The 21,661-nt window shown below is 63.1% G+C and overlaps 2 protein-coding genes across 11 annotated transcripts in view; both read left to right on the top strand.

The window, feature by feature from the left end:
* Positions 1-8,716, top strand: part of PNPLA7 (patatin like phospholipase domain containing 7) — a 77,224-nt gene extending 68,508 nt beyond the window's left edge. For 4 of the 5 annotated variants that reach the window (XM_027557004.1, XM_027557005.1, XM_027557003.1 and 1 more), the window contains 10 exons: positions 3,165-3,321; positions 5,176-5,292; positions 5,436-5,505; positions 6,072-6,188; positions 6,659-6,807; positions 7,146-7,298; positions 7,376-7,486; positions 7,810-7,894; positions 8,105-8,208; positions 8,344-8,716. In XM_027557004.1, coding sequence (XP_027412805.1) covers positions 3,165-3,321; positions 5,176-5,292; positions 5,436-5,505; positions 6,072-6,188; positions 6,659-6,807; positions 7,146-7,298; positions 7,376-7,486; positions 7,810-7,894; positions 8,105-8,208; positions 8,344-8,376 — 1,096 coding nt within the window. In that variant the 3' untranslated portion in view covers positions 8,377-8,716. The remainder of the gene's footprint in view (positions 1-3,164; positions 3,322-5,175; positions 5,293-5,435; positions 5,506-6,071; positions 6,189-6,658; positions 6,808-7,145; positions 7,299-7,375; positions 7,487-7,809; positions 7,895-8,104; positions 8,209-8,343) is intronic. The other variant, XR_003513597.1, reaches the window with a different exon arrangement.
* Positions 8,717-8,809: 93 nt separating this feature from the next.
* NSMF (NMDA receptor synaptonuclear signaling and neuronal migration factor) lies at positions 8,810-18,374 on the top strand. Of its 6 annotated transcripts, XM_027557006.1 has the most exons (16): positions 8,810-9,578; positions 9,984-10,045; positions 10,642-11,142; positions 12,287-12,362; positions 13,153-13,158; positions 13,467-13,535; positions 14,381-14,433; positions 14,770-14,859; positions 15,389-15,513; positions 15,604-15,687; positions 16,219-16,252; positions 16,363-16,433; positions 16,585-16,664; positions 16,783-16,885; positions 17,048-17,123; positions 17,240-18,374. In XM_027557006.1, exons 1-16 carry the CDS (start codon positions 9,508-9,510, stop codon positions 17,335-17,337), a joined length of 1,599 nt encoding a protein of 532 aa, XP_027412807.1. In that variant the 5' UTR covers positions 8,810-9,507; the 3' UTR covers positions 17,338-18,374. The 6 variants fall into 6 exon arrangements, with proteins under 6 accessions (XP_027412807.1, XP_027412808.1, XP_027412809.1 ...); XM_027557007.1 differs by lacking the exon at positions 13,153-13,158; XM_027557008.1 differs by lacking the exon at positions 13,467-13,535.
* The last annotated feature ends 3,287 nt before the right edge of the window (positions 18,375-21,661 follow it).

The raw sequence follows: 21,661 nt of genomic DNA, 5'->3' as shown, positions 1-21,661 counted from the left end.
CTGCCTTCAAGTTTCTGTCCCTGTGATCTGGGAGCGGCCCCATGTCTCCTGTTTGCAGCTCCATTTCTGGGTACTGTGTCTTCCTCTCTCTCGCTATATTCCTGATTCTGTTAGAGTTCATACTCTAGAAATTTCCTTGAGAGCAGTGCCGGGAGAATGCTTGGCAGAGTGTGCCGGTTCTGTGCGCGCTTGCAGGACAGTCTGGCTGTGGGATTCTGGGTGGAAGTGGTTTCCCTGGGAGTTCTTTCTATTGTCCATGTAGCTTCTAGGATTGCTGTGAAGTCCAGTGCCATTTTGTTCCCAAGGTCTGTTCCCTCTGGGTCTTGCAGGCGAGTCTCTTCATTCTCGTGTTTCTCAAAGAACTTGGTGAAGTGCCTGGGTCTCGCAGTTTGAGTTTCTCTGAGAATATCGGTGCTCGCCTGCTGAGCTTTCCGCTCCGTGCTGGCCTGTGTCTGCTCGGTCCGTGAGCTCTGTGCGCGCAGCATTGTCTGTGCCCCGGCTGCAGCTGTAGCAGCGCTGCCTGGACTCCGGGCTCCACACTGCGCTGGTCCTCCTCCTGTCAGTGACGTCCGGGTTGTGTTCTAGGTTTGGTTACTACGCACAGAGTGGCTGTCAGCATTTGCACACGAGTCTCCCTTGTGGGATAACACGTAGGAGCAGACCCCCTCTGCCTGGAGCGGTTGAATGTGCCCGACCCCAGGGCTGCAAGGGCCGCCTGCGCTTCTGCCACCCTTGACCCTGTCAGGGCGAGCGTGGCCGCTCCCGGTGCCACTGGGACCTGGTCTGCATCCCCGAACTCGGGCTCCAGGGCCTCCTTTCCCGGTGGCGTGTCCTCTGCTGTTTGGTTGGAGGAGTTGTGGGTAGTCTGGATACAAGTCTTCTGCCAGATGTGTTCATTACTGATACTGTTTCCAGTCTTTGACTTTTGTTTCCTAGTGGCTTTTTTTGATGAGCTCATTTTAGCCTGGTGAAGTGGGATTTCCCTGGTTCTTACAGTTTAACTTCTGGGGCTCAGGGGGCTCTTGCCGGGGTCTCATCTTCTCGAAGCTTGTGCTTCTGGGCCTGCGATCCGCCCACAGCTGCCACCTCTGAGTGGCGGAGCTCTCGGTGGGTGAGGGTCTTCTCCCTCACATCGCTCACTCCCTGCTAAGCTGCCACGGCATCCAGCTCAGATGCCAGCACCTGCCCAGGTGTGGGCTGCGCTGGGGCCTGCTGTGCTGACCGCACTGCACGCCATCTCCCTTGCCCTGGCTTTGCAGGGAGCCTCTGTAGGAAATCATCAGGCAGTGTGATTCCTTCACCCTCCCTCTCCTTGAAATTATTTTGATCATCCTCATTCCTCTGCATCTCTGTGTAAATTTTAGAATCATCCAAGTATTTTATGGGTTTTTGCTATTGTAAATGGTCTGCTTTAAATTTCATTTTAAATTGTCTGTCGCCAGTATGTAGAAATACAAACGATATTTGTAAATATGTCGTTTTACAGCCTTGGTAAACTCACTTCTTCTATTTCCTTTTTTGTAGTTCTTTTTCATTTTTTATGTATACACTTAAGTCTTCCCAGAATAAAGATAGTATTTCCTCTTTCTTTTCCGTGACTTTGCTTCTCTTCCTCGTCTGTTGCGCTGGTTAGAGCTTCCCGCGGGTCTGAGCAGGTGTCGAGCGAGCCCTTGCCATGCCCGCAGCATCAGGACTGCACCCCCTCTAATGGCTGAGTGCCGCGCAGCTGCTGGTCTCTGAGACGCTCTGTACCAGACTGAGGGCGTGCCTTCTGTTCTTAGCCAACCGAGTTTTTATCACGGGGGCTTGTTTTTCTGGGTCTGTGGGATTCTGTGATTTACTCCTTTATTCTGTTGATATGATGGATCACACTGAGTGATTCTAGCGTCACCTCCTTGGGACAGACTCGTTGGCCTGTGGCCCTATCGTGTCTGCCCGGCCCTCGGGTCTGCGGGAGGCGGGCTGTGCTTGTCCTCGCCTGAAACGCAGGCAGGTTTGTTTGCCGCTGCTTCTGTTGTCTGGAAGGTCTTACGTGGCTTGTGCTGTTCTTCTTTATGTTTAGTACAATTAACTAGTAAAACCATCTGGACATGAAATTTTGTAAGGATTCAAGAATTAAAAACTCACTTGTTTTGATGGTTATAGGACTATCCAGGTTTTCTACTTCTAGTGTCGGGTCTGGTAAGCTGTGTTATTCGTAACTTGTGTTATGAATGTGTCCATTTTATCTGATTTTTCCTACTTAAGGCACAAAGTTACTATTAACTTCTTAACTGGAGCATCTGTGATGTTCCCTTTTTCAGTCCTGAGGTTAGTTATGACAACCGCCTGTCTCCCTCCTCCTCCTCCCTCCTTCTCTGTCCCACCCCCGCGTCTCTCTCCCCCTCTTTTTACTTTTCTGGATCAGTCTTACCAGGAACTATCAACTGAATTCATCTTTTCAAAGCACCTACTTGTAGCTTTCAGGGTCCTGTCTATTATGTTTGTTTTCTGGTTCGTTAATTTCCTGTCTTTATTATTTCCTTTATTTTGCCCTCTTTGATTTAAGCTGTTGTTTCTTTCCTGACTTACGGGCCAGCAGACGCTGTCTGAGAAGGGCCGGTGGCGAGGCCACAGCCTCCCAGCCAGCGTGGCAGGCCGCGGCTCTGGGTGCTGCCCCTTGGAGGTAACGTGCCTTTTTGTTCTCAGTTTGGTCTGAAGTTTTCTTCACTTGGGTTTTCAACAGTGCAGGAATGGTTTGCTCTTTGAATTCACGCTCTGCATTTAGAATTGAACCCAAGGCTCGATGTCAGTCGCCGGTTCTAGACCTTCCCGACCTCCCTGTCTCTCGGGTGTCGCTCTGTCTGCTCCTGCCGTCTGTCCCTATTCCTGCTGCAGTCCTGGGGTCTCTGCTCCTCCCAAGTGGTGTTTCTGGTTGTGTGGTGGACGCCCCGCAGAAGAGAGAGACAAGCCTTTGCCTGGCCCGGAGCCAGCCCCAGCGCCCCCACAGGAGGCTGAGCGCCGGCTGCCACTCAGGAGCGCCGCTGCCCCGTCCGAATGCCACCGTTGCCCCGTCTCCCGTGACGGGTGCGGGGGGTGGGCGCTGGGGGGTGGGCAGGACAGGACGGCGGACCTGGGTTCTGGCGGGCAGAGTGGGTGCTGACTTCCTGCTCCTGTCGGTGTAGAGGCTGCGCGCAGGTGGGCATCATCCGGGCTCTGACGGAGTACGGCATCCCCGTGGACATGGTTGGAGGGACGTCCATCGGGGCCTTCATGGGCGCCCTGTACTCGGAGGAACGCAGCTACAGCCAGATCCGCATCCGGGCCAAGCAGTGGGCGGAGGTGAGGCCCTGTAGGCGCAGGCCGGCAGGGGCCTGGGGACAGGCGGCCCTGCAGGCAGCCTGCAGCGTGGCTGGGGAGCAGGGAGGGCGCAGCGAGGACTTCGCTGCCAGGGGTGGGGGCTCCGGTGCCTGGTCTTGTGAAGGTGACTGAGGACAGGTTAATGCACCCGCAGTGCGCCCACCAGGGCACCAGTGCTGGGAGGCGGGCGGGGGAGGCCTGGGCCTGGGGGTCTGTGTGGCACAGGCAGGGCAAGGCAGGGCACACAGCTTGAGACCTGCCCGTTCCAATAATTCCTGCAGATTTGGGGCTTCGGGGCTGTCCACTGTTGTCTGGCATCTGGCCCTGAGATATGCAGGGTTGGCGTGTGGGGTAGATAGAGGGGGTTGGGTGTGGACTCTGGAAGGGCTGGGTGGGCCCTGGGCTGTCTCTCTCCCTGGGTGTGTGAGACCCCAAATGTCAGTAAGAAGTACACATTGTGGACACAGTGGGTCCTGTAGTGAACGGGTGCCAGAGGACAGCCCAGAACCTGGGCCCGGGCGGGGCAGAGGGACGGCAGGGGAGGGGCACATCACCCGCCCTCCTAAGGGCTCTGTCCAGGGGACGGGTGCTTCCCCCGCCCTCCTAAGGGCTCTGTCTGGGGAGGGGCACCTCCTCTGCCCTCCTGAGGGCTCTGTCTGTCTGGGGGAGCAGGACAGAGCCCTGGCTGAGGCTGTGAGAGGGCTCGGAAGCGCATCTCATTTTTAAAAGAAAAGGAGCCGGTCGCACTCTGTGCAGAAGCTGTCAGCGCGGGCCATCTGCCCAGTGCACATGTCCCCGAGGCTCCTGTCACTGAGGACAGCCTGTGAGGGCAGTGGCCCCAGGGGACAGTGAGGGTCCATCCTCAGTGAGGGACCAGAGACAACCGGGCAGGTCCCTGTCTTCTTCACCCTGCTGGTGTGGAGGTGTGGGAACAGCCATGGAGCTTTGGGCCTGATGGCCTGCCATCCTGAGTGTGTGCTGGGCCACGCGAGCCTGCTGGGCAGCCCCTGCGAGGGGGCATGGGGCTGGAACCTGCCGGCCGCCCTGCGGCCCTTGCCTGTGGGCCTGTGGAGGGGCGTGGGGGGCGGTGCTGAGCAGGGGCTTCCTCGGGAGGCAGGGGCTTGTTGGCCACAGAGGAGCCCTGGAATGCTGGGCCACCTGGGTCCCTGTCTCTAAGAGCACGTGTGCTCCTGCTTGTCCTGGTCCCCATGTGAATGCCTGGGCACGTGCCTCCCTCCACCTGCAGCCCCTGCCTGAGCTTTCCCCTCTCGGGTCTGTCTGGGGAGGGAGGAGGCCCCTTCCTCCTCACCCCGAGCCCTGAGGGGTCAGGCGCTCCTGGTCCTGTGCTCACAGGCGGAGCTGTCCAGCCTCAGTGAGGAGGGCGGACCTCTGTTCCACGGTATCCTGGGGCTTCGGCAGTCAGGCCCTCGGTAGGGCCCTGCTTCTGTCGGGGAGATGGAGTGCCTGCCCTGGCACCTGGGCATGGGCAGCAGTGGGCATGCAGCCAGCCCTGGGCCTAGATGGCCTCGTCCCAGCATGCCCAGAGCTGGCCCTTCTGAGCGGGTAGCAAGGGCCCAGTGAGTCAAGCCTGCCAGGGGCCAGCGGCTGCTCCAGGCCCTGCCACTCAGGCTGTGGTGTTTGCTCCCCCCAGGCCCTGGGTGCTTCCAGGAGGCCCCCGTTCTGCTTGCAGGAAGCAGGTGTGCCCGTGTGCCCACTCCCTTCTCCTGACGCAGGCTCTTGGTGGTCCCGCGGGGGGGTTGCTGCCTGTGCCCATAGGCAGGGGTGTGCGCCCCTTTTCCTCTGCAGGGGCTCATGTGTGCCCTGTGTGCCCCCCAGGACATGATGTCGATGGTGAAGACCATGCTGGACCTGACCTACCCCATCACTTCCATGTTCTCGGGGGCTGGCTTCAACAGCAGCATCTCTAGCGTCTTCAAGGACAGGCAGATCGAGGTGCCCCCCCTACCCCGCAGGGACTAACCTGGGAGCCCCAGCAGAGTCCGTGGTCTCCGCCTGCCTGGGTCTAGACGCCCTGGGCCCTGAGAATCGAGGGCTGGCAGCCTGGGTTGGTCCGCCTGAGTCCTGTCCCCTCACAGGACCTGTGGATCCCATACTTCGCCATCACCACGGACATCTCCGCATCTGCCATGCGGGTCCACACGGACGGTGAGTGCCTCCTCCCAGGGCGCACGTTCCCAGCGGGGGCAGAGTGGCTCCAGGGAAGGGGTGCCCCCCAGAGGAGGCAAGGGACTCGGGGAGGTCTGAGCAAGATGACTCTGCTGCGGGCTTGAAGGCTGCGGGGTCAGTGGAGACGGGGGGCAGAGTGGAGCATGAGGGTCATGGCAGTGTACAGATCGCACTCAGGGTCTGGCACTGCTCGATGGGGATCCTGGGGACCCGGGGAAAACCGACCCATGGGTGGGCAGCTGAGGGCCCTTTTCCAGGCCAGGGTGTTGGGGAGCCTCTTGAAATGAGTCTGGTTGGAAGTGAGTAGGGTGGCAGAGCCTGCAGAAGGGCGTGGCCAGGGGAGATGTGGGGCGCCCCGGAGCAAGTCCGGCCCCACCAGCTCCCTCCAAGGAGGAGGGTGCCCAGGAGGGGTGTCATCTGCCCGGCCTGGCACCCTCTGCCAGGCCAGGTGTGCAGGGGCCTCAGGACCTGTCTGGGCGAGGCTCTGAGCTCATGGCAGTGGAAGTCTGCTTCCCTCTCCCGGACTCCTCTGCACACCCTTCCAGGATCACTGTGGAGGTACGTGCGTGCCAGCATGTCCCTGTCGGGCTACATGCCCCCACTCTGCGACCCCAAAGATGGGCACCTGCTGATGGATGGGGGCTACATCAACAACCTCCCAGGTACTGGGTGGGTGGGGAGGGGCACCCACCTGCCTTGACCCCATGGCTCCGTGTGCCCGATGGCGGGGCAGTGCAGGAGGCATGCAGACACACTCCCAGCAGATGGCTCCGTTGGCGGCTCCGCAGTGCTCAGAGCTCAGAGCAAGGCCAAGTGGCGGTCGGTGCAATTAGGGCCCATCTGTGCCCACAGCGAGAACTAACAGCCTGCAGGTGTCAGGGCTGCTGTGGGCACAGCCCCTCCTGGGGCACGCCAGCCACCTGTTGGACAGCTCTACACTTGCCAGGGCCTGCACAGGCCCCGGTGTGACAGTGGAGAGGAGACCCGCCCTGCAGGCCCACGTGCTCCCCCAGCGCCTCTCAGGCAGGCTCTGCCCCCACCCCTAGCTCTACCCCAGCCTCCCCTCAGCTGTGCTCCCACCCAGGGCTCTGCACACCTGTCCCCATTGGTCACCAGGCCACCTCCTCCCCAGCGGATGTGGCCAGGTCAATGGGGGCAAAGGTGGTGATCGCCATTGACGTGGGCAGCCGGGATGAGACAGACCTCACCAACTACGGGGATGCGCTCTCGGGATGGTGGCTCCTGTGGAAGCGCTGGAATCCCTTGGCCACGAAGGTCAAGGTGGGCCCAGCCTTGCCTGCTCTGGCCGCTCCTCCCCACGCCCTGGTGCCCACGTCCCTGAAACGGGCAGGGAGGGAGTAGTGTCTTCCAGGCTCTGGGTCCAGCCTGGGGGATGGTCCCTGCCTGCCCAGGACCAGCTCTGGGGAGGGGGACATGTGTAAAGACTCCAGACCCCCTGGTGGATGCCCAGCCCCCTCCCCCAGGTCCAGCAGAAATAGTCTCCCCATGGGGGAGGGGAGGGCCTGGAGGGGCCAGGGAGGAAACAGGGGCTGTGCCCAGACGGAGGCCAGGAGCCGCGTGGGGCCAGGACAGCCACACTCAGTGCTGCGGCCCGGCAGGTGCTGAACATGGCTGAGATCCAGACACGCCTGGCCTACGTGTGCTGTGTCCGGCAGCTGGAGATGGTGAAGAGCAGCGACTACTGCGAGTACCTGCGCCCTCCGATTGACAGCTATGGCACCCTGGAGTTCAGCAAGTTTGATGAGATTTGTGTGAGTGTCCAGGCCGGCTGCACCCCCGGGCCTCCCTGCGCTCCCATTCCCATCATGGGGTTCCCGTGTGTGTGCAGGAGGTGGGGTCCCAGCATGGCCGGACAGTGTTTGACATCTGGGGTCGAGGCGGTGTGCTGGAGAAGATGCTGCAGGACCGGCAGGGGACAAGCAAGATGAAGGCGTGCGACGTGAGTGCCCGAGCAGGTGGCCGCTCCCCTGCTGAGACCCGTCCTCTGGTGCTGGGTCCTCACCCTGTGGCACCTGGCACCCCCACTCAGCCACTCAGGAGGGCAGGTGCCCCCTGTCCCTCCCAGGGGCCAGAAGGCACGGGCCTCTTCTGACTCTCCACCTGGGAAGTGCTCATGGTGGGAGGAAGGTACTGGGGTGGGGCTGCTCAGGACTCTACCCATCACCCACGCCCCCCTCTGACTCAGAGGCTGGGACCACAGGGTCACAGAGAGGGCGGGTGCAGTCAGGAGAGGTCAGATGTCTTCTTCACCTCCGCCCCCAGGTCCTCACCTGCCCCAACGCCTCCTTCACGGACCTTGCTGAGATTGTATCACGTATTGAGCCTGCCAAGGTGGCTGCAGGGGACGGTGAGTTGGATCCCGAGACATACATGCCCAACAGCTGGGAGCGGTGGTGGCAATGTCCCCTGCTGACCCTCACTCTCAATAAGCTGCCCTGGGCACCAGGCTGGCTCTGGCAGCCCCTAGACCTGGTTGGCTGCACAGCGGGACCCCTGCCTGTGTATGGCCCCTGCCCCTGCTCAGGAGGTGACCCACATGGCCCTGCTCTCTGCCCAGATGAATCTGACTACCAGACTGAGTATGAGGAGGTGCTGCTGGGAGGCCCCAAGGACGCGTACGTTGACTTCCAAAGCGCCCCAGCCGACCGGGGCTCCGACTCGGTGAGCTGCCTGGACACCCTGTGCCCCTTGGCTGAGCCACGCGCGCTGAGGGCTCCAAAGCAGGCCACTGCTCCCTCCCTGCTGCCCTCCAGGGTTGCCCCACCTTGACCTTGACCATGTGCTGTTTACTAACAGGAGAATGAGCCCTCGCTTCGGCATCAACACTGAGGTCTGGCTTCCCCCAAAACAGCCGAGGACTCCTCAGCACCCCAGCTCTCTGACTAAGATGGGTAGAAGTTTCCACCCTGAAGCCAGCACCTCCGTGGCTCCATCTCAGAGTGCCTAGCTCCTGCAGCTCTTCCAGCCTGCCAGGGGGACCCACTGGGGCCCTGTGTGGAGTGTCACTCTGGGGCCACTCTGCCCTGGCCTCTCCTGGAGGGCCACTGGCCCTGACATCCTCTGCACACGCAGCAGTCATCGGGGCTGTGTCAGCCCTTGGGGCCTCTCCTGCTGGAGCCCTCGTGTTTCTGCTTTGCCTGTCAATAAAGGTAGATCTGATTATGTGGGACATGTGGTCCCTGTGCCGAGGTCCCTGGGGCCGGGGGCCCCACCAAGATGGGCAGCTCACAGTCCTGACCCTGCAGGGTATAGGGTTGCCTGCCTGCCTGTGAGGTCACCGCGTGAGACCCTGGGACCCCAAGCCAGGCAGGCAGGGCACCCAAGGTCGGGATGGTGCTTGTATCCGCCCAACCAAGCATGAAGCCCCCGAGAGCTCTCAGGCGTTTTTCCTACTTTGTACACACAAAATTTTTCCCTAAGATGACGCGGGCACTTTGCTTTTCAGATCATTAAATAGCGCCAGGGAGTCCTTTTGTACAAAAAAATAGATCTGTCAGGCCTTTGACTTTGGGGTCCACGGTCCCTGCAGGTTTCCGAGGCGGGCACGTGGGTCTGCGAGACCAGGGAGCCCCTTGACCAAAGGGCCTGGGACCCTGTATCCAGGGGACCGCAGGCCTCGGTTTCCGGGTTCCGGGGGCAGCGCCGAGAGGGCAGAGCCGTGGTTGGTCCCGCCCATTGCCGGTGGGGCAGGCGGGGCTTCGCTGGGCCCCGCCCCTCTGACGCAAGGTGGGCGGGGTTTCCACCTCCCTGACGTCGCGGTGGGCGGAGCGCCACCCCCGGGCCTGGCAGTTCAGTCCGGTGCGGCGGGGCGCGTGGAGGGCCCCGGAGCTGCCATGCGGGTCCCGAGCCCGAACCCGAGCCCGAGCCTGATCCCAGTCCTCGGCGCGGCGCGGCACCCTCGACGGAGGCGGCGGGCGCGGGGCGCGCTCTGAGGCCTGGGGATGCGCCGCCGCCTCGATCATGGGCGCCGTCGCCTCCCGGAGGAGGGCGCTAAGAAGCGAGGCCATGTCTTCGGTGGCGGCCAAAGTGCGGTGAGTGCGGCGGGCCGCCCGCCGGGGCCAGCGCCGCCCCAGCCCCGTCCCGGTCCCTGCAGCATGCGCGTAGCCGGCGCCCGCCCCCACCTCCGTTCGGCTCCCCTCCCTGAGGTTGCGGTGGGCGAGGTGCCCGACCTCACGACCCCCACACGCACTGGGCGGCCGGGGCTGGAGGGAAAGCAGACCCGGGCCCCACCTGCAGGTCCGGCCAAGATGCGCGGGGCGCCAAGGGTCCCCGGAACTGCGACCTGTCAGCCCTGGGCGGTCTGAGGTGGGATGGGAGTGCTTGCTGGGGATGACCCCTGAGCCCTCCCTTGCGGGTGCAGAAGGCGTGGGTGGGGGGTGGGGGCGCCAGAGCGGGTGGTGTGCCCTGACGGCGCACCTCGCTGTCCACCCCCTCAGAGCAGCCCGAGCGTTTGGCGAGTACCTGTCCCAGAGTCACCCCGAAAACCGGAATGGTGCAGGTAGGGGCACGCGAGGCAGGGCCAGGACCTGGTCCACCCGTAGCTGCTAGTCTAGGGGAGGGCGTGCTGCTTGCTGCCCCGCAGACACGGCCCTTGCTTACTGTGTGCTGTGAGCGGGCAGCTACCGCCCTGCTGGGCTGGCTTCCTCACGCCCCCTGCCCTCCCTGGCCCAGAGCCCCAGGAGGAACTGCGAGTCACTCATCACCATGGCACCCACCCAGCCTGGGCCGTTGGCATGGCAACAGGCCTCCTGGCACCCCCCAGGGCTGGCACCACTGTCTCTGGGGGCCAGCTGGTGGGGGGGAGGGGAGAAGTTGGCACTGGGCACACGGGCGCGGTGGCAGGCTGGGAGGTGGCCTGCCTGTTCCTGCCCCCCATCACCCATAGGTAGCACAGTCTGTCACCCACACGGTGGAAGTGAAGTATGAACCTCTGGGGCATGGCACAGCTCAGAAAGCGCTTTTGTGAAGTTGTTCAGGCCCAGGGTTTGGTCAGTGGGCCAGGCACCCGCTGGGTGTCCATGCCCTGCCTCCAGAGCACCAGGAGACGGGAGGCAGGGCCAGCAGGCTGCGAGCTCACCTGGAGCCTCTCCCCAGACCACCTGCTGGCTGACGCCTGCTCTGGCCACGACGGGTCCCCCGAGATGCAGCCGGCCCCTCAGAACAAGCGCCGCCTTTCCCTCATCTCCAACGGGCGATATGAGGGCAGCCTTCCGGAGGAGGCTGCCAGCGGGAAGCCGGCTGGTGAGGGCCCCCAGCCCCGCGTGTACACCATCTCAGGGGAGCCGGCCCTGCTGCCCGGCCCGGAGGCCGAGGCCATCGAGCTGGCTGTGGTGAAGGGGCGGCGGCAACGGGAGCAGCACCCCCACCACCACAGCCAGCCCCTGCGCGCCAGCCCGGGCGGCAGTCACGAGGACGTCAGCAGGCCCTGCCAGAGCTGGGCGGGCAGCCGCCAGGGCTCCAAGGAGTGCCCCGGATGCGCCCAGCTCGCCCCCAGCCCCTCCCCTCAGGCCTTTGGGGTGGACCAGCCGCCTCTGCCTGAGGCTCCCGGCCGCCGCAAGAAGCTGGAGAGGATGTACAGCGTTGACCGAGTGTCTGGTGAGGGGCTGGGCGGGGGCCCGGGCAGCCCCCTCTGCAGCAGCAAGCGCCAGGAGGCCTGGACAGTGCGGGTGCCCCGGTCACCGCCCGCAGGTGGCGTCCTGCCACCACACCCCACGCCCAGCCAGGCTTCATGGTTGGCTTCAGGCTTGCCAGCACCAAGTCATGGCAGGCTTGCTTCCCCAGCACGGGGCTGGGAGGGTCTTAAGGGTGGAATGGGCAGCAAGCCTGGTTGAGTGGAAAGGTGGGGCTGCCTTCTGGGAGTGCTGGGGGACAGTCCCTCCCCTGGCACCCACCCAGTGGGACTCCTGCTCACCAAGGGGGCCTGGCCAGCTAGTGGGGCCCCCCACCAGAATTGTCGAGCAATGCGCATGGCTGAGGAGCCCTGGAGGCCTGCTGTCAGGAAGAAGCTGCCTGGGACATTCAGGTGGTCCCCATGCTTCTGGGCTCCGAGCCCATCACTTCCGGAAGAGCAGAATTCTACCTGGCAGACCCGCCGTGTGCTCTCCGGGCACCTCTTGAGCCTCCAAATCCGCAGTCCAGCGGGGCATCAGGGCACAGGCCAGGGGTGCAGACATCGCCAGGTCCTCGTGCTCCTCTGAGGAACACAGGCCAGGTTCTGGAATGCAGTCAGGGAAGAGAATAGAGTGGCACCCTGTCTGGTGGCTATAAGGCCTCTGGGAAGGGTCAATCTCCCTGCCTGGTGAGGGCCTCCACCAGGAAGGTCTGAGAGAGGGAAGGGCCGACCATGTGGACTCCAGAGTGTCTGGGCGGCAGAGAAAGCCCTGGAGCCCCAGGAGAGGCAGCCACGGTCCCTGCCCCGCCCCTCCGGCTTGAAGGCGACGAGTCAGTGCTTTTCCTGGGTGCCCTGGAGGCCGGCTGTGCTTTCCGGGGAACACGTGTCCGCTGTGGGCAGCAGGGGGAGAGCCAAGTGAAGACGAGCGTCACGAAGCCGCTGAGCTGTCGCGGCTTGAACAGCTGAGCAGGCCTCAGAGCCTGCTGGCCCGGTGCCAGGCCCCGCCCCCCTACCCCGGGATAGGTCTAGGGAATCCTGTGCTCAGGAACACCCCCAGCCCTGGGCAGGTGGGAAAGGGCTCAGGAACCCCTAAGCCACCCTAGTCACTGCCTCCTTGGCCTCTTCCAGATGACGTCCCCATCCGTACCTGGTTCCCCAAGGAAAACCTCTTCAGTTTCCAGACAGCAACCACAACTATGCAAGCGTGAGTTGTGTCTGCTGTGCGCGGGGCCCAGGCCAGGGGCCTCTTCCTGCTGTTCAGGAGCTACTGCCCGGAGCCCACTTGGGCGGCCGCTCCCGAGCGCCCCCATTCCACCCGCTCTGCCTGAGTGTCAGCCTGCAGGAAGGCGGGCCTGGCTGCTCGCACCCCACCCCCACCCCCACCCTGTCCTGTCCCCACTGCCCTGCCCCGCGCGGTGCCGTCTCCTGGGGAGCGGGCGGGGGGCTGCGGCTGATGTAGTCACCAGCAGGGGTGCTTCTCCCGGGCTGCTGCCCAGCTCTGCCCTGCGCACGCTCCAAACAGCAGCCTCCTTGCGTTGCCACGCACCGCGAGCCATCACAGCTTAGTCCCCTGGGGGGCGTGCTCTTGCCCGTCACCCAGCTGGGTGAACGTTCTGTTGAGGAGTTCCCTCCAGGGCGGCACTCTGCTGCAGTGTCCCCTGCTCTGAAGACGCTCCCTGCAAGCTACCTTGGGGCGTGCACTGCCGCCCTCAGGCTGAACAGGGGCCACTCTGCTGCGGGTCCCAGCAGGGCCAAGGCACACAGTCAGGCCTCTGAGCAGCCTGAGCAGCATCGGGTGGCCTGGGCCACCGTAACCTCAGCATCTGCTGCCCTTTCAAGGACTGGCCCGTGGCATAGCGGGCACCCTGGGGTGCCTGTGCGGGACCCTTCGAGTCAGGGACAAGAAGGAAACTAGCCCCGTGGGGTCAGAGGTCTGAGGGTCTCTGCTCACTGTGTCTTCTCCCTCACGCTGCCATTTCCCGCTGGGACTCCAGCATCTCGTAAGTACCAGGAGGACCTTGAGCCTGAGGGCGTGGTGGTGGTCCCTGGGGAACTCGCCCACCCCCACGTAGGTCGGGGCAGGCCAGGGACCTGGGCCCTGACCAGGAGGGCGTGCTGGGTCCTGGCGAGCAGTGAGCTGCACCAGGGCCTGTGGGGAGCTGGGCTGAGGACACGGCGAGGCAGGCTGGGACCCTCTGTCTGGCCCAGGGCCCTGGGTGCCTGCGGGCCCCATTCTCGAGCCTCCGTCCCCACGTCTGTCCCTCCCGCCTGCGGCCAAGGGCAGTGCTGACTCGTGGCGGTTTCCCAGGGTGTTCAGGGGCTACGCGGAGAGGAAGCGCCGGAAACGGGAGAATGATTCCGCGTCTGTAATCCAGAGGTAGGGCCTGCCAGCCACTCGCCACCAGGGTCTGTCTCTTGTCTGTTCTGGTCTAGCCTGGGCCCCCCCAGTCCAGTGGACCTGATGGGGAAGGGCGGTGGCGACCACTGGCCTGGCCCTGCTCTGGGGACGCGTGCAGGCAGGAGGGGTCGTGTGGCCTGAGCTCCCAGGCCTGTGTGTTGGGGACACACTGAGCTGAACCGCAGCCAGTAGGCCCACGCATGCCTTTCTTGGGCCCTTGAAGCCCAGAGCTGTGGGATCAGCAGGCAGGCTTATCCTCCCAAACCCCACCTCAGATGTGTCCAGGAAGCTTGACTGTCTGTCTTGCAAATGGGGCCTTGGCAGGACACAAAGTTTGGAGTTCAAGAGACCTGCCTCTGAGGCGGCCTAGGGAGACAACATCAGGAGTGGGGGCATCTGCTGGCCCCAGGCCCACCTCGCGGTGCGGCCCGCTGTGCTGCCTTGGCCATCGTGCGCGGGAAGCAGGAACTCTTGACTCCTTGAGAAGGGGGTTGGGGGTGGTCAGAGTGTGCCTGGGTGCACGGAGGGAAGGGAAGGGTGGGCAGCAGGGATGGGAGACCAAGTGCACAGGTCACCAAGGGAGCTGTCCTGGGAGGAGGGTGGGGGCAACAGGAGGCTTGATAACCCTGCTTGTGTCCCAGCGGCCAATGGGCTGGGAGGCTCGAGGAAGAGAGGACCGGGTGGGATTGGCCTGTGGAAGAGCTGGGGGCGCCGGGAGGGCACCCCTCACGGAAAGGGACGAAGTCGGGGAGGGGAGCACGGAGGAGGAGCACGCCCACCGCTCCTGGTGGCCCTCACCAGCACCCCTGTGCTTCCACTCCTAGGAACTTCCGCAAACACCTGCGCATGGTCGGCAGCCGGCGGGTGAAGGCCCAGAGTAAGGCCCAGAGTGAGGCGGACGGGTGGGCGGTGCTGCTCTTGGCCGACTGGGGCTTGGCGTGCTGCTCTCTGCTCCCCCAAGGCGGGTGTCGCCACCGGGCACCTTCCCACACCCAGGCTCCGCCCAAAGGACAGGGCCCCGCCCCTTCACGCAGACTCCGCCCGTGTCCCCCGACCCTGCCCGGTCCGCCTTTTGCCCCTCTCCTACCCGTCCCATTGCAGCGGCATCCTGCACCCTCCAGACCCCGCCGGCCCGCGTCCTGCCCAGCCGCCGATCCCAGCCACCTCCCGTGGCTGCAGGCCACGTCCCTAACGGGCTCTGCTCTCACTGCAGCGTTCGCCGAGCGGCGCGAGCGGAGCTTCAGCCGGTCCTGGAGCGACCCCACCCCCATGAAAGCCGACACCTCTCACGACTCCCGAGACAGTAGGTGCCCGGCACCGCAGGCCGGCCCACCTTCCCCAGAGGCTCCCCTAGGCCCCCAGCCCCACGCTTCCAGCACCCAGACGGCTAGGCTTCTGCGCTTCCGCTGGACCTCGGTTTATTGGGCTGAGGGGGGCACTCTGACACCTCCAGTCTTCTGGGTAGGGGTTACTAAGGGCCAGGGTTCACTGGCTACCCTGCCTGGTGCCCCTAACGCCGGAAACCTGCAGTACCTGATTTCTCCTTGGCCCAGACGCCAGGCACACCGGGCTGGAGCTGACACTTGCACCTCGGCTTCCACTGGCCTTGCCCTAGGGCCCACAGCCTTCCCTGCCAGGCAGCCTCCAGCTGGTGGCAGCAGCCCGGCTTGCCCTCAGCTTGGCTCTCTTACCTGCCCTGGGTTTCTCACTGGCCTGGAGGGCCCTCTGGGACACGGCTTGCTGGCTCTGTCCCCTGCCCATCTCTGGGGTTGCAGCCAGGGCGGGTGGTACTCCAGATGGTCCTCAGCCTGGTGGCACGTCCTGCCCTCCAGGTAGTGACCTGCAGAGCTCCCATTGCACCTTGGGCGAGGCTTTCGAGGACCTGGACTGGGAGACTGAGAAGGGCCTGGAGGCTGTAGCCTGTGACACTGAGGGCTTCGTGCCACCCAAGGTCATGGTGAGGCCCGGTGCAGCTACTGCTCAGTGGTGGGGGCGGGGTGGGGGGCTCCAGGACGGCCAAGGCCCTGAGTGCCTCCCCTGTCCACAGCTCATTTCCTCCAAAGTGCCCAAAGCCGAGTACATCCCCACAATCATCCGCAGGGACGACCCCGCCATCATCCCCATCCTCTACGTGAGTGCTTCTGTCTCGGGGTTGGGTGGGGGAGCACTGTCCCGATCCTTTATGTGAGTGCTCCCAGCCCTATCTTGGGTCGCGTGGGGCACTATCCTTATCCTCTGTGTAAGTGCTCCCAGCCCCGTCTCAGGGTTGGGTGGGGGCACTATCCCCATCCTCTATGTGAGTGCTCCCAGCCCCGTCTTGGGGTCTGGTGGGGGCACTATCCCCATCCTCTACGTGAGTGCTCCCAGCCCCGTCTTGGGGTTGGGTGGGGCACTATCCTCATCCTCTGTGGGAGTGCTCCCAGCCCCGTCTCAGGGTCGGGTGGGGTGCTATCCCCCTCCTCTATGTGAGTGCTCCCAGCCCCGTTTAGGGTTGGGTGGGGGGGCGCTATCCCCATCCTCTACGTGAGTGCTCCCAGCCCCGTCTCGGGGTCTGGTGGGGGCGCTATCCCCATCCTCTACCTGAGTACCCCCAGCCCCATCTCGGGTTGAGTGGGTAGCACTGCCCGAGAGGGGCTCTAACCTGGGATCTTGTCTTCCCTAGGACCATGAGCATGCAACCTTCGAGGACATCCTGGGTATGTGCCCTCTGACCCCTCTGCCTTCTGATCTCCGAGGGGCTGGGGGGGGGGGGGAGGGGAGGCGCAGACGGACGGTGGGGGCAGCATTCATACCCCTCCCTCCCCAGAGGAGATAGAGAAGAAGCTGAATATCTACCACAAGGGGGCCAAAATCTGGAAGATGCTGATTTTCTGCCAGGTAGGGCTCAGCCCTTCCTGCCCGGGAGTGGGGCCGGGGTGGAGGATGCCACCTCCAGAGATATGCACGTTTGCATCTGCACGTGTTGAGGGAACAGTGGTTGGACACCCCCAGCGTGCAGTCCCATCCCACTAACCGCAGACTCTCACAGGGTGGGCCAGGACACTTGTACCTGCTCAAGAACAAGGTGGCCACCTTTGCCAAAGTGGAGAAGGAAGAGGACATGATCCAGTGAGCAGGGGGTGCCCGGGGGGCTGGGGGGCAGGGGCCAGTGTCTGCTGGGGTACCATGTCCCCTCTCACTTGGCGGTCGGGCTGGAGGCTGCCTGTGACCACCCCTTCCCCACCAGCTTCTGGAAGCGGTTGAGCCGCTTAATGAGCAAAGTGAACCCTGAGCCGAACGTCATCCATGTCATGGGCTGCTACGTCCTGGGGAACCCCAATGGGGAGAAGGTACAGCACCCTGCTTCTCTGCAGACTCCCTTTCCGTCTCAGCCCTCCCATAGAGATCCCCGTGCCTGGCCTCACCAGCTGGGGCTTCTTGCTCCCCATCCCCGCTTCTCCCCGCCGCTGTCTTGCTCTGCCCTGCACTCAGAGTCCACTCCCTCCTTTCAGCTCTTCCAGAACCTCAGGACCCTCATGACTCCTTACAGGGTCATCTTCGAGTCGCCCCTGGAGCTGTCGGCTCAAGGTGAGCGCTGGGCTGGCCGGCCGGGGCGTGGTGTCCCCGCGGGCGAGGCGGGGCGGGGGGCGGGGCGGGGTGTCCCGGAGGCGGGGCTGAGCCCGCCCTCGCCCCTCCCGCCTCAGGGAAGCAGATGATCGAGACCTACTTTGACTTCCGGCTGTACCGCCTGTGGAAGAGCCGCCAGCACTCGAAGCTGCTGGACTTTGAGGACGTTCTGTGAGGGGCGGGACCGCCGCCCGGCCGCTCCCTCAGACCGGCGCCAGGCTGGGCCGCTGCGAGCTGCCCGGTGCCGCGTGGGTCCCGGTCTTCACGGCCACTTCAGGGCATCTCAGACGTCGCTCAGGTTCCCTCCCAGGGCTCCGGTCCTCACGGCACCACGGGTCTCAGCGGCCATCGCCCCCGCGCCCCGGAGGAGCCCCCGCGGCTGGCGGATGCTGCCCGGGCCTCGCCTGGAGGCTCAGCGCTGGGGCGGCGCCTCTGCAGGTTCATAGAAATAAGTGCAATTTTCTACAACCCCTGAGACAATTCAAAGGGAAGCAGCGTTACTAGTTAACTAGTTAAGTGCTGAGTTACTAGTCATGGCATAGATCACCCGGCTCAACGTGTGTCCAGGATCCTTTGCCTCAGCTCCCCAGCCCTGCCGTATCCGATCACCAGCACCAGGGCGGCCCGTCTGCCCGGCCTGGCTCCGTCCCGGCCGAGTCCCTGATGGTCTGTGCTTGCGCTGCCCTCGCCCCTGCTTCCCTGACCGCGGCACCGGCTCGCGGGGGTGCCCAAGGGCAGCGGGGACACGCCTTCCTTTCACTCGGAGGGCGCCCTGGGTCGAGCCAGGCCCTGCCTGCTCCCCGGCCCCCTGTACCCAACCGGCTCCCCGCTGCTGTTCGGCTCAGCTTTTGGCAGCCGAGCTCTGAAGGCCTCTCCCGGTGCAGGGGCTTGGGTCTTGGCGGGGCCTGCCGGGGCTGGGTCCTGGCGGGTGAAACTCCTGCCGCCTGCTGCATGGGGGCCTGGACCCCACGCAGCCTGGCCCGAGGGAGGGCGGGGCAGCCGCTGGGCTGTGCGCACGCAGCCTGCCGGTGGCCCAGTGGGCGGGCCCTTGTACATAGCTGGCGCTCGGGGGCTGGCCCCCCTGTGCAGAGTGTGGTCTGAGAAACCCGGCTGTGCCCCCCGTCGAGGGGAGAGGGGGGGCTCGTGCCGGGCTATGAACAATGTACGACACCCCGTAGAGTGACCATTAAATCTGACCCTCTGCTGCGGCCACTGCGTGGGTCTCCTCTCTCAGCGCCGTGCACTGCCTCTCTGGACCCAGAAGATTCTGGGCCTGCTGATCTGAGCTTGTTGCTGTGGTGGCCGCCTGTGCACCCTGGCCCGGACTGAGGGGCACGGGCGGGTGGTCTGCAGATGAGGGCAGAGACGCCGCGCCCGCAGCCTCTGCCCCACCCCTGCACACAGAGCTGAGGGCCCCGTGGTCAGCAGTGTGGCCACAAGGGGAGCCCAGGAAGTGATCACAGGGCCGGCTGGCCACCCCCACGTGTGCCATGCCCCCTGTACCCAGTGACCAGGATGTTGTTGGGTCCAGCTGGGCCTGGCTTCCCCGGAGGTTTCTGGTCCAGTTGCCGGTGGGCAGATCAACAGGTGGCTGGTGGGTTCATCTGGGCTACCAAGGGCTGGGGAGGGTGGGAGGCTGCCCATGGTGGCCTGAGTGAGGGCTGGGAGGCCGGGGGTCCCGGGGACTTGGAGGCTGGTGGCCTGGAAGGGGGTGATGTTGCCAGGAGAACTCACATCTAGATGAAAGTCTGGGCGAGGAGCCAGGCGGATAGCCCCCCAGTGCGACCCACCCACCTCACCCTGGGCTTAGGCGGCACGACGGCCGTGTCACCTGCCAACCTGACCCGGGGCTGCCAGAAGCTTTGTCACGTGCCCCCGCCCCTCTCCCGACCTCCCACGGGGATGCTGGAGTCCATCTGGGCTGCTTCAGCAAGTAGATTTGCCCCACAGTCTTCAGGGTCAGCCTGGTGGATCAGGGCTGGCAGGGTCTGCCCTCGGAAGACTTGAGGTCTTGCATTTGGTCCACCAGCTTCCCTCCCTCACGCACAGAACCACCAGAAGCATGATGAGGGGGCGTCAAATCCAGAAGGCACCCAGGAGCAAAGCGGTGTAAACACAGAAAGCATTGTGGGAAAAGAACAGAGGGAGGGGGTGGCAAACGTGGAGGCAGGCTGGGTGGGGGTGCCGAAGCAACCTCAGGTCTGCAGCCTCTGCACACCCACCTCAGCTGGGAGCAGCAGCCACCAGGGGGCGCTGAGGAGAAGTGCTGGCACCTAGTGGGAGAGGTAAGGGCTCCCCTGGGGGCTCAGTGGGTAACAGTCTGTCTGCCAAGAGACGTGGGTTCGATCCCTAGGTTGGGAAGATCCCCTGGAGTAGGAAATGGCAACCCACTCCAGCCTTCTTGTCTGGAAAATTCCATGGACAGAGGAGCCTGACAGGCTACCGTCCGTGGATTGCAAAGACTTGAACACAGGTGAGCAAATGAGCAAGCATGCACATGAGGGATTAAGGTCCTTCCCATACGAAGGCTTATATTAACAAGAAAGAGACAGAGCCAACAGGGAGAGTGAGTGGAGGGCTGAATCGACACCTCACAGAGAAAGAAATCAAGCGGCCTATAAAAAGCCAGTGAAGGGAAAGAGATGTGTCCTGCCTGTTGGTTTTGCAAACATTTTAAAGGATCTGAGTCACCCTGTGCTGGTGACTGTGTGGGGAGGAGATCATGTTAATTGCTGTAGACTTCTTGGAAAGCAATCTGACAATAGCTCTTAAAACGTAATTCGTAAACATGGAGCCAGCACCTCCCTGGGGCCTCCTGCATGGGTGTCCATGTGCCACAGCTCATGCCATTAATGGGGGCCAGCCAGGTCATGGGGACGGCCGTCCCAGAAGCAGCACATCATTCCCAAGTGGGGTTTTGAGGGAGAAGGATGGTTGGGCTCGCAAGAGGCCTGCACGTTCTCCGTTTAAACTGAAGAGGTCACACAGATGGGTGTGTTCCTCTCACCTCCCGTGACACGTGAACCCTTTTAATTACCCGGGCAGGCCTGCTGTCCAGCCCTCACCTCCTGGGACAGCATGGGCAGAGGTGGCCCCGGCCTGCCCTCTCTACCTTCCTGCTCTCTCCAAGCCTTGCAGCGTGCACACCCCAGCCTACATGGCCACGCTCACCCCCACAACCCCACACAGTGTCCCCCGCGCGCCTGATGCCCTGCTCTGGATGTGTGCCCCAGGGGACAGAGCCACAGCACATCTGCCTTGTTTAGAACCTTCCATCACCGTCAGGATGAAACTCAGACCCACCATCTGCCCTGCTTCCAGAAAGGACACGCTGTACCAACAACTCCTTTAATAGGTTTGTGTCCAGAGTCTCATGTGAGTTCCCAGGGAGGAGTCAGAGATCAGGATTAGGAAGGCAATCATCAAAGCCACGGTGGGAGGCACCCTCCATTGGTTCCAGCCCTTGCAGTGGTCACTAGACTGGGCCAGGTCTGTCTGAGAACCGGGAAGACAGTCACGTGGACTAGACATGCTGTGTATATCAGATAGGCTCAAGGGCTGGGAAGGGAACTGTCGGTGGGGGTGGGAACCAGGATCTGTAAAGTACAGGAAAACCACCTGCAAAGGTACTTATGAGTCCTTGGCCTTGCTCCCAGGGCTGTGTGGGCTGAATCCAACCAGCACCTGCAGCAGCGGCCCAGCCCACTCCTAGACCCACCCTTAGAGTGTGGCTGAATCCCCAGCACTCTCCACAGGCCACAGACAAGACCTCAGTCTCATACAGGGTACTCGAAACATTACAGACCGGAAGAGCCATAGAGATCTTGACCAGCAGACACAGGCTGCCAGCAGGTGCCAAGGATGAGAAGCCGCGGTGTTGAAATTATCTGACGAAGACTTGGAAGAGCTGTTGTAAAGATGCTCAAATAATAAAACAGCCAGTTATTACCAGCAATGTGGGTTTATTTGGGAACAGGAAATAATTGGAATGCAAGACGAGAAAACTAAGGTGAACCATAAGCAAGTACAGAGAACAAAAGAAAGAAAGCTCTACCATAGAGAAAGGGGGTTGGAAGGGCTGTTCTAAACAGAGAGCCCATTGGAGGAAGCCGGGAGCCGGAAGTGTGGCGGCTTTCCCTGGGTCGCACGGCGACAGCCTCTCATTGGCTGAGCTGTTGCCGGGCGGGGAGAAAATCTCCCGCCTGGGGCGCAGGTCTGCACCTTCCCGTGGGGTCTGCGACCGAGGCTGCGCCGCAGGCCCTCGGGGCTTCCCGGGCGGCGCTGGTGGTAGAGAGTCGCCTTCCGGTATAGGAGACCTGGGTTTGCTCCCTGGACGGGAAGACCAAGGTCCCCACCCCAGTTCTGCCTGGAGAGTCCACGGACCGAGGAGCGGGCGCCGGTCCGGGGTCGCCAAGGGTCGGGCGTGACTGAGACCGACCCTCGGTAGGGCTGAGAGCGCCCCCTTCTGGCCTCGCGTTAAACAAGGTTTCTGCTTACTA

The sequence above is a fragment of the Bos indicus x Bos taurus genome, chromosome 11 (assembly GCF_003369695.1).
Source record: "Bos indicus x Bos taurus breed Angus x Brahman F1 hybrid chromosome 11, Bos_hybrid_MaternalHap_v2.0, whole genome shotgun sequence".
Classification (NCBI taxonomy): Eukaryota; Metazoa; Chordata; class Mammalia; order Artiodactyla; family Bovidae; genus Bos; species Bos indicus x Bos taurus.
Note: the sequence above shows the minus strand (reverse complement) of the source record. Positions and strands in the feature narration are given on the sequence as shown.

Coding starts and splice junctions, on each gene's coding strand:
- NSMF (XM_027557006.1), top strand. CDS start 9,508: ATGGGCGCCGTCGCCTCCCGGAGGAGGGCGCTAAGAAGCGAGGCCATG. Junction 14,860..15,388: donor CTCTCACGACTCCCGAGACA/GTAGGTGCCCGG, acceptor CCTGCCCTCCAG/GTAGTGACCTGCAGAGCTCC. Junction 16,434..16,584: donor AGATGCTGATTTTCTGCCAG/GTAGGGCTCAGC, acceptor AGACTCTCACAG/GGTGGGCCAGGACACTTGTA.